Source organism: Cervus elaphus, chromosome 17 (assembly GCF_910594005.1).
Source record: "Cervus elaphus chromosome 17, mCerEla1.1, whole genome shotgun sequence".
Taxonomy (NCBI): Eukaryota; Metazoa; Chordata; class Mammalia; order Artiodactyla; family Cervidae; genus Cervus; species Cervus elaphus.
In genome coordinates, this window is record NC_057831.1 from 64937248 (window position 1) to 64948620 (window position 11373).

Here is an 11373-nt window from a genome sequence, read left to right on the forward strand (position 1 = left end):
CAGAACTAGGAATATTTTTCAAATAAACTTAAAGTATGGATTATAACAATAAAGTCATATATATTAAAACTCTGGAGCATCACAAGACCCTACATCATCAAAGAAAATTTTCTCTAGAATCAATGTGTTACACTAATCAAGGGTAAGAATGAAGACTTTCCGCAATGGTTGGAAGCCTTAATGCATTATCCTCTCCACTTTTCCCCACTCAATCACAAAGTATTCTGAATTCTAAAAATTGACCATAAAAATTAATAAATTATGATTACCTGCAGGTTTCCTTGACCTTTATGTTAGGGTACCTCACTCAAATATTTGTTTCTCAGGAAATGCAATGTGATGAGAATGGAATTTCTCAGAAAATGGATGCTGATGAGAAGCCTTTGGGGAAAGTCTAAATTAGGGTTTCATCTTCCACAAAATCTGTTGTAATTTTACCATCTATTATATGTATTGACTATATTTTAAACCATTATGTTAGCCACAAGCATTTACTTCCTTGTACATACATCTACGTTTGCATGTGACTATTCCACTTTACCAATTCTTTTCTAAGCTTCTTAAAAGCAGAGAACTTTCTTTGCTCTTTACATCCTTGGGACAAAGCAAATACAAAATTTGATGGAAACAATAGTGAGTAAACATACAAAGAGGCAAATAAGTATTTCTAACCCAGCACTTGAGGTCCCCTGGATTCTAATTACACAGGAATTTTGTCAGTCACAATGACTATTTGAAATTTAAGATAATTTTTTCCCTGCTTTTCTTATAAATCTATGTCTTATACCCAAAAGAACACATTAAAACTACTGATAATTTTACTTTAAACAATTTGAAGATAACATAATCTCATCTTTACTTAATATTTTTGTTTCTCAACACTTGTTGAGCACGTGCTATGCGCCGTATAGCTTGCTGCAGTGTGAAGACAAGGAAGAAGAGAGGAAGGATGGCATGTTAAGACAGGCTTCCAGCCCTAAAGAAGTTAATAAGAGAGCCCTGTAAGTAACAAAAATCCAGTATGACAATATTGTGTGTATAAAGGCTCTGTGGAGTCAGGAGATTCATGCAAAGCTCTCCAAAGCAGGGAATATGTGACTGGGTTTTGAAGGATGAGTAGGTGTTTACTAAGGGAGTAGTGGAAATGAGCACTCCTGGCAGAAGAAACAGCATCTGAAGAAGGTAAGGAATGAAGAAAAGAGCAAATATTCTAATGCCTAGGCTTAGGATGCCTGGGTGCTTGTGGCTTCCCCTCAGCACTCATGTAATGTGGAAGACTTCTCGTGAGTGCCCTGACCCATCATTGTATTATGATCCAGTTATCAGGGTCTGTCCCACCGGACTTGAGATCAGGTACCTGTGAACTCTGATGTTTATGTTTCCAGAAATTTACATAATGCCTGGCTCATGAAAACCTTCCAAAAAAATCTTTGCTTTACTTTTGATATTTATTTTATTGCACAAACACTACTCTCAAAATTTAAACATCTACCTTCTATCATCACTTTAATGATCACATTTAAATACTATAACAGTACAATGTGTAAATTTCTTAGTCCTAATTGCCTTTAGAACAATTTTATCATTTCCCAAGAAAACAATGTGCTTTGAAAAGAGATTTCATTACATTTACAGATTAATTTTGAGAGAATCAACATACTTAATATATTAAAATTTTTAATTACCTGACAAGGGACGTCTCTTCATTTATTGATAGCTTTTAAAGTCTACTATATATGTTTTAAGTCGTTATAGTTTTCATTAAACAAGCTATGCATATTTCTAGTTAAATGTATTCTATGTATTTAAATTTGTGTTTATAAATAAGATTTTTTAAACATATTGTCTCACTAGTTACTACTAATTTATAGGAGAGCTGTCAATTTATATATTTATTTTGCAGCCTATCATCTTATTGGAACTTCAGATTTAATAGTTTTAAGTTGATCCACTTGCATGTTCTAGGTAGGCAATACCCACAATTAACAATAATTTTATCTCTTCAAAATGTATATCTTGTTTATTTTTCTCATTTCATTATGTTGAGTAGAAGTTATAGAACGCTGTTAAATAATAGATAATATATCCTGCTTCTGTTTCAGTCTCTAGAATTTCTCCTATTTTTCTCACTGGTTCTAGATAAATTTTCTTTATTGTGTTAAGGAAGTTTTCTTTTATTAGTAATTTCCTATTTTTTCAAGAATATACATTAAACTTCACTAGTTACCTTTCATCAGCTAAAGCTAAGTTGATTTGTAACTGGGAACATTTGTAACATTTGAGAACTGTCATGTGTAATTATAAGCACTTGCTTCACACTCTAGAGTATCTATATTACCACAATTCAAAATCTTGGCATAATGGTCGTCTGCTGATGAGAAGGCACATGCTATTTTCCCTTTGAGGGGACGTAGGAAAGTGCCGGCTGTCTGGTTAGTGCCATAGCCAAAACTTAAGATATGACAGCCTGATTCCCACGCACTCGTATGTCAGGTGACGGCCTTTGGCACGGTGCAGATTTATCCCGCCGACCTACTGATGGGGACACAGCGGGAAACAAAGCAAAGTTTCTATCTAAGACCATCACTGGCACATAGTCGGCACCAAGTAAGTCTTTACTGAATGATAAATAAAAATATCTAGGGTACTGTAGCTTTTTTGGAGGTAGTTTTGGACCCCTTTTTAAAATCATGTCCATAAGTATTAGTCAATTTAACTTTTACTCTTCAATTTAAATTTAGGCATTTGTTTATGTAGAAGATAATCTATTTTATCCAGACTTTTAAGTTTTTAGCACTATTAATTTCATAGCTTAAAAAATTACCTCTTGTTTCTTGATGTGAGCCTGTAATGCTATGAACCTTCCCCTTAGCACTGCTTTTACAGTATCCCATAGGTTTTGGGTTGTTGTGTTTTCATTTTCATTCATTTCTATGCATATTTTGATTTCTTTTTTGATTTCGTCTATGATTTGTTGGTTATTCAGAAGCGTGTTATTTAGCCTCCATATGTTTGAATTTTTAACAATTTTTTTCCTGTAATTGAGATCTAATCTCAGACTTTTGAACTCTGTGGGAGAAGGTGAGGGTGGGATGTTGCGAAAGAACAGCATGTATATTATCCATGGTGAAACAGATCACCAGCCCAGGTGGGATGCATGAGACAAGTGCTCGAGCCTGGTGCACTGGGAAGACCCAGAGGAATCGGGTGGAGAGGGAGGTGGGAGGGGGGATCGGGATGGGGAATACGTGTAAATCTATTGCTGATTCATGTCAATGTATGATAAAACCCACTGAAAAAAAAAAAATTACCTCCATGAAAAAGAGAAAGCTCTATAATAGTGTCTTGTTATTATCTTCAAAGAGTTATTTGATATTTCTCCCCCTTCCCACCCCCCCCTTTTTTTTTTTTTCATTTCTAAGGGGTAGGGTCCTTAATTTAAATTTATTAATTTTTAACTTTATTTGACTGTGACCAGAGAATGTATACTTTTTTTTTTGCCTAATTGAGATTATTTTTGTGGTCAATATGTGCCAATATTCCAAGAGTAGAGGAAAGAGGGTATATTCTCTATGCAGCGGTCCCCAACCTTTTTGGCACCAGGGGCCAATTTCGTGGAAGACAATTTTCCCAAGGACCAGGGTTGAGGGGGATGGTTTGGTAAGGATTCAAGGGCATTACATTTACTGTACACTTTATTTCTATTGTTATTACATCTGCTTCACCCCAGGTCATCAAGCATTAGATCCTGGAGGTTGGGGACCCCTGCGCTATGGGATATAAAGTATAACCAATAATTATTAGGTCTTTTATTTACAGTTAACATCATGATGCTTTACCACCTCCATCCCCATTATCTTTTTTCTGCCTGCTTCATCTGACAAAACCATAAGTGAGTAACATTTATAGAAAGAAGAGTAAGTGAAAGAATGAATATAGTGGAACAAATTGACTGAGGGATATATAAACAGAAAAGGTCAAGGAGTGAAAAGCTAGTTTATAAGATATGTCTTTAACAGTAGGACCATTTTAAAAGCTCAGTTTAATAAAGTCTAACTTTCTGATACAGAATGAAAGCACAAATATTTAAAATCCTGTAATCTTGGCACAATAAACATGATAAAGAGTAGTTTTAAGTTTATAAAAATAAAGTGAAAAAAGTGAAAGTGTCGGTCACTCAGTGGTTCCTGACTCTTGGTGACCCTGTGGACTGAACCCCTCCAGGCTTCTCTGTCCATGGAATTCTCTAAGCAAGAATACTAGAGTGGGTAGCCATTCCCTTCTACAGGGCATCTTCCTGACTCAGGGATCAAACCCAAGTCTCCTGCCTTGCAGGCAGGCAGATTCTTTAGATTCTTTACCTTCTGAGCCACCAGGGAGGCCAGGAAAATAAAACTATCAAATAATTGCTAAGTTTTTAAAAGTCTAATTAAATTATACATGCCTGTCATGGAGAAATAAAAGAAAGCAAGATAATTTAAATTCTGGCTCCATCACATAATGGTAATATGTTACCTTGAGAGAGTCATTAAACCTCTTTAGACCATTTACCTCTAAAGGAGGTGTGCAGGTTGTTATAATAATGCTTATAAAGTAACTAACATTTAAAAAGTTCTTAAACGTCTCCAATGAGTTGGAGCTCATATTTTCAGGAAGTTTTATTAAAATTTATATGAATTTGACAGTGTTCCACCTTCAAATATCTTAAAAAGAAAGAAAATCTAGTATATGATACTTCCTTTGAGGAAAGACACATCTGAACAAAGGTATTGTTTTGACTTCTAAAAATGAACTTGAAGGTAAACAACAAGGACCTACTGTATATAGCACAGGGGATTCTACTCAATATCTTTTAATAATCCAAATGGAACAGAATCTGAAAAAGAATATATATATGTAACATATGTATACACATACATTCATATATAAAACCAAATTCATTGTGTTGTACACTAGAAACTAAGACAATACTGTAAATCAACTATACTTACATTTGTAAAAAATGAACTTGAAACTTGCAAAAAGGTAGTATTTACTATGCTGTGATATTCAGATTAGCAGGACCATATTGCCAGACTTTATTTAGTGTTATTTTTAATTAAAATTGTATCTTTAACTAAATTGTATTTAGTAAAATATTCATTTATCTGTCAAAACTACAGAGAAATCAACAAAAATAAAACCATCAGTTGTAGCTAGAAAGTATATACCATGGAAAACAAAGCAAATGCTGATGCATTAATAAATCGAGATAGAGGTATAAACATATGTGAAAATATAATTTTAATTACCACTGAGTTCTTACCTTTGGTTGCTTAAGCACTATATCTATGTCTTCTAGAAACAGAAGTCAGTGGTATATCCAAAACAAACAGGGATATAGTGTAAATCTGGACATTGTCAAAATCCAGGTCCTAATTTTTAAAAGAAATAAATACACTGATCTTTTTCCTTTCTTTAAATATGCACGAACAGCTAGTTTTCCTAATCATTCCCAAGGAAAGAAACAGTTCTGTGGCATTGACAAAGGAGGATTTTCATGAGCCAGTATTGGATTTGCGGATTTATATACAGATGAAAATAACAGCAAAGCACCATTATCCTTTGCTAGAGCCCAAGCTTATTAATATGTGACAGATTTAGGAACAAAAGGGGTTTTCCTCATACTATACCTCTTAACAAATTTGCAGTTAAACTTAACCCAAGGTAATATTGGCTAATGAATTTTATTAAAGTTCTATTTTCAATTCACCCAGCATTACAATCTGGGTAGAATTATAGGCTTTTTATAAATTATGACTAGAATTTTAAATAGAGTGCCATCATAATAAAACTATTAAAATATAAATAAGGTGTACTTATTTATTAATTGACCCATTTAATGTGTGTTTTGTGGAAGAGCTGTATGTCTGAAACATATCTAGTCAGAAACAAAATTGGATGAGTTTTAGCATCCCTGAAAGAATAAGGCATACTTTAGGTGTGGCAATAAGATATACCAGTTAGTGTCCAAATATTATTCTAATGACCAAACAGTAAATTTTCCTCAGAGTTTTTAATGCAATATTTGATAGTTTACATACTCACTAAGGGCTTTTCTGGTGGCTCAGCTATTAAAGAATCTGTCTTCAGTGCAGGAGACCGTGGTTCAATTCCTGGGTCGGGAGGATCCCCTGGAGAAGGGAATGGTATCCATTCCAGTATTCTGGCCTGGAGAATTCCATGGACTATATAGTCCAGGGGATCACAAAGAGCTGGACATGACTGAGCAACTTTCACTTCACTTCACATACTCACAAAACTTTTTTTCTGATTTATTACTGTAGACTTCCTTAATATGCTTAGTTAGATATCTCTTCTTGGAAGTAAGGATTTTTCAGAAAATTATACTTGTCTAATAAAAAAGAACCTCTTGTTCTTAAATTTAACGTTCACTTTACTTCCGTCTCTCTTACACAGTCACCTTTAGGTTGGGGTGGTGTCTGTGACGCCATGCTGAGTTTACACGCAGAGGTTTTGGAGTCACAGGCCTGGCTTGAATCTCAGCTCCAAGTTCACCAGCTCTGAGACTAGAGCATGGTAGTGAACCCTCTGGGCCTCAGTTTCAGTTTCCATGGAATGGACATGATAATACCTTGCAGATCTGAGGATGAAAATGAGATATAGTAACATGAAGAGATTATTACACTTCCTAAAATAGAAAAACATCTTTCTGCTTTATTGACTATGCCAAAGCCTTTGACTGTGTGGATCACAATAAACTGTGGAAAATTCTGAAAGAGATGGGAATACCAGACCACTTGACCTGCCTCTTGAGAAACCTATATACAGGTCAGGAAGCAACAGTTAGAACTGGACATGGAACAACAGACTGGTTCCAAATAGGAAAAGGAGTACGTCAAGGCTGTATATTGTCACCCTGCTTATTTAACTTATATGCAGAGCACATCATGAGAAACGCTGGGCTGGATGAAGCACAAGCTGGAGTCAAGATTGCTGGGAGAAATACCAACAACCTCAGATATACAGATGACACCACCCTTTATGGCAGAATGTGAAGAAGAACTAAAGAGCCTCTTGATGAAAGTGAAAGAGAAGAGTGAAAAAGCTGGCTTAAAACTCAACATCCAGAAAACTAAGATCATGGCATCCAGTCCCATCACTTCATGGCAAATAGATGGGGAAACAGTGGCAACAGTGGCTGACTTTATTTTTTGGGGCTCCAAAATCACTGCAGATGGTAACTGCAGGCATGAAATTAAAAGATGCTTACTCCTTGGAAGGAAAGTTATGACCAACCTAGATAGCATATTGAAAAGCAGAGACATTACTTTGTCAACAAAGGTCCGTCTAGTCAAGGGTGTGGTTTTTCCAGTGGTCATGTATGGATGTGAGTTAGACTATAAAGAAAGCTGAGCACCGAAGAATTGATGCTTTTGAACTGTGGTGTTGGAGAAGACTCTTGAGAGTCCCTTGGACTGCAAGGAGATCCAACCAGTCCATCCTAAAGGAGATCAGTCCTGGGTGTTCACTGATGCTGAAGCTGAAACTCCAATACCTTGGCCACCTGATGCAAAGAGCTGACTCACTGGAAAAGACCCTGATGCTGGGAAAGATTGAGGGCAGGAGGAGAAGGGGACGACAGAGGATGAGATCGTTGGATGGCATCGCCGACTCAATGGACATGGGTTTGGGTGAACTCAGGGAGTTGGTGATGGACAGGGAGGCCTGGAGTGCTGTGGTTCATGGGGTCACAAACAGTTGGACACGACTGAGTGACTGAACTGAACTGAAAGCATGGTAAACACTTGATAAGTGACTATTAAAATTTTTTTAAAGATAAATAGCAGAGTTAAACTTTATAATAGTCTACTATGACAAATGTGTATGCTTTCTTTTAAAAGTTTAAAATACATTTTCTTAAAAATTTCCTGGTGGTCCAGTGGTTAGGACTCCACACTTCCAGTGCCAGGAGCCCAGATTCTATCCCTGGTCAGGGCACTAAGATCCTACAAGTCACATGGCATGGCCAAAAAGAAGTAAAAAAAAAAAAAAAAAAGTACATCTGCTGACTCAGGAAATATCTTATGGTTATTTAGAGCAATCTTTTTCTAATCTTACCTCATACACCAAGTGAAAGTCATATCCAATGCTTTGTGACCCCATGGACTATACAGTCCATGGAATACCGTCTCCAGGCCAGAATACTGGAGTGGATAGTCTTTCCCTTCTCCAGAGGATCTTCCAAACCCAGGGATTGAACCCAGGTCTCCCACATTGCAGGCAGATTCTTTACCAGCTGAGCCATAAGAGAAGCCCCCAAATACTGGAATGGGTAGCCTATCTCTTCTCCAGTGGATCTTCCTGACCCAGGAATCAAGCTGAGGTCTCCTGCATTGCAGGCAGATTCTTTACCAATGAGCTGTGAGGGAAGCCCAAAGATGTAACTAAAACAAATATACCTAAAAATAAAACAAGATGACAAGATTAGGAACTTGCCCCCTCATAATGCCATTCATTTTCCCCTGGATTGCCTGTTAACTGAAATACTCTTAGAATGATTCAATGAATTAAATAAGTTTGAGCAATAATTCTGATACCTTTCTTCCTCCTGCCAACTCAACCCCTGGTTGACATAAAACTTCACAGAACTTGCCATTATACAATAGCTATTCCCCAATGAATCACACACACACACCATTAGAATCTCTCATTTATTTTATCTTCCCTTACTAGCTTACACTGCCTTTGTGCACCTTTCCTATTCCAAAACTATAATTAAGGATGAAGTGAATATTTTTGATTCTTGGGATGACACTTGCTAGTTGTGCAGTCTTGAGAAAATTTCTTAACCTTTCTGAGTCTCAATTTCCTTATCTGTAAAATGGAAATATAATACCTCCCTCAGTAGGTTTTTGTGAGAAAAATGGAGCAAGATTACAGCATATGACACGCTCATGGTATATATAAGAGAACACTTAATAACGTGCTCTCTCTCCTTTCACTTTCCTCTAAACTGGAGCTTTGCAGCACATTCCCTAGGCCTTACCTGTATTCAACATGTTGCGATTGGACTTTTGACAGTTATTTAATAGCCACACGTACTTGGCTAACAGGTAAAGATACAGAGCTATTTTTTATACCCTGTTTCTAAACAATTTGTTACATAATTCTAGCAGTGTGTGACCAAATAAAATAATTCTCTTCAGTTTTTTAAAATGAAAATATATGTTTTCTGTGTGTACAGTACTTAACAATGTGAAATAATAGTCCTTCATAAAGGCACAGAATTCATCCAACATGTAATTCCTGAGCTCCACGCTACACTGAGTGCTGCTCTAAGATGTGGGAGCCCTTTCCTTAGAGACTGTCCACAAGAGGGAAACAGGCAAAGCAAGAGGTGCTTACAAAAGAGTGTGTGTGACAGAGGGTTAAGGAAGCACACAAAAGAAGCCCTAAGATTTGGAGAGGAAAAGAGTTGGTCAAGAAAACTTCTGGGGGAAAATTATCTCTGCTGAAATTGAAGGTAAGCAGGAATGTTGTATTTATATATACAACACACATACTACGATATTTTTCTGATTTACCCAAATTTAAAAGGGTAAAAGTATGTTTCATCTTGTTTCATTTTGTTTTCTCCTCCAAAGGACAGTTAACTTGACCTGGCCTACCAATGGATTTCTCTTTCTGGGGCCTGCAGTAACCTTGACTGATGGAGAGAACATAGCCACACTGGATTATCTGTTTAGTAGGCTACTTTTAGTCTGGTTCCCAGCCTTGCTTCGTCAGCTCCCTCTAAATCTTTATAATCCTATTTAAACTGCCTCTAACTGTAGATGCTCATTTGTGTGACATTGATTCTGTTGTATTTTCATTTCAAAAATTGTGTGATTTAAAGGATTCTGGCACTTGGCCCTAAATTATTAAATATTTGATAGTATGTCTTCCAGCACACCAAGACCTGTAGTCAGAATGGTCAATGATGTCTTCTCAGCACTTATAACCATAATAATTAAATCTCGTGTAAAGTAAAAGTCACTCAGTAGTGTTTGACTCTTTGTGACCCCATGGACTATACACTCCATAGAATTCTCCTGGCCAGAACGCTGGAGTGGGTAGCCTTTCCCTTATCTAGGGGATCTTCCCTACCCAGGGATCGAACACAGGTCTCCTGCATTGCAGGCAGATTCTTTACCAGCTGAGCTACGTTGTTTAATGTCTGTCTTCCCTATAAAAATTGTAAACTCCACAAGGGATGGTGTCTGTGTTATTCATGACTGTATCTTTAGTGTCTAGCTCAATACCATGCATAATCATTCATTTAACAGATATTCAGTGCCAGGATCCCTTCTAAGCACTAAGAAGTTTAATAGTAAACAAAACTAAGTTCCTGCCCTCATGGAGGATACATTCTAGTGGGGTAGGACAGCACAAGACAATAAACTAAGCAGTAAACACAGAAGTCAGACAGTGATCAATAATATGATAAAATAAGGCAGGGGGGAGAGAAAATGATGTGGGGATAAGGCAGGACAGTTTTAGATGGGGTATTCAGGGAAGACCTCACCTAGCTGACACCTCAATATAGGCACAAAGCTAGTCATGCCTAGTTCTGGGGGGGCAGATCCTATGTGCAAATCTCAAAAACATGACTGCCTTAGAGTATTTAAAGAACATCAAAGAGATCAGGTGGCTAAGTTAGAGGAAACAAAGGCTGGAGGGGAAGGAGTTAAGGTCTTAGAGGACAGATCATGTGAAGAACAGTTAGGAGGCTATGACAGCAATTCAGTGAGAGATGGCAGTGGTTCAGACCAGGATGGCAGATGTGGAGATGATGAAAAAGGCATGTATTTTTAAGACAGAGACAATAAGATTTGCTGATTGACTACATGGAGGCAGGGGTGGGGTGGTGTGAGTGAAAGAATGAAGTCAAGGTGGACTTTAGATTTTGACACATGAAACTAAAGAAGAGATTGTAATTTAATGAGATAGGAAGGCACCAAGAAGAACAGGATGGGGATAGAGGGAGATGGGGGATCTGTTTGGAAAATAAGGAGTTAGTGCATATCAGTGCCTCAGTAATATTCATTGAAATAGATGAATGAAAAATTTATGTATTTTCCCATACCTGTATTTACCTTAATATTCAGGATTCCAGCAAGAGAAAGTAGAGCCTGTACAGCTTTGAGAGCAGCGATACTGATAAGGAGATAAACAGTAGAACTGCCTTCCACTGCCCTTTGAACCCCAAAGTTCTTAAATCCCATTAGCATAATTTGGGAGTCCAGGACCCCATGATACTATAACATGATGTGGTATATACATGAAAACGTGTTCTTTTCTGACATGATCCATGATTTTCATTAATTTACC

At 37.0% G+C, this 11373-nt stretch overlaps 1 protein-coding gene across 1 annotated transcript in view; it reads right to left on the bottom strand.

Annotated features, from left to right (window-relative positions):
* Positions 1-8248, bottom strand: part of CNGA1 (cyclic nucleotide gated channel subunit alpha 1) — a 44048-nt gene extending 35800 nt beyond the window's left edge. Inside the window, exons 1-2 of the mRNA XM_043871135.1 lie at positions 8122-8248; positions 6464-6643 (exon numbers count right to left, since the gene is read on the bottom strand). Of these exons, the coding sequence (XP_043727070.1) occupies positions 6464-6494 (31 nt within the window). The 5' untranslated portion in view covers positions 6495-6643; positions 8122-8248. The remainder of the gene's footprint in view (positions 1-6463; positions 6644-8121) is intronic.
* Positions 8249-11373: the final 3125 nt, after the last annotated feature.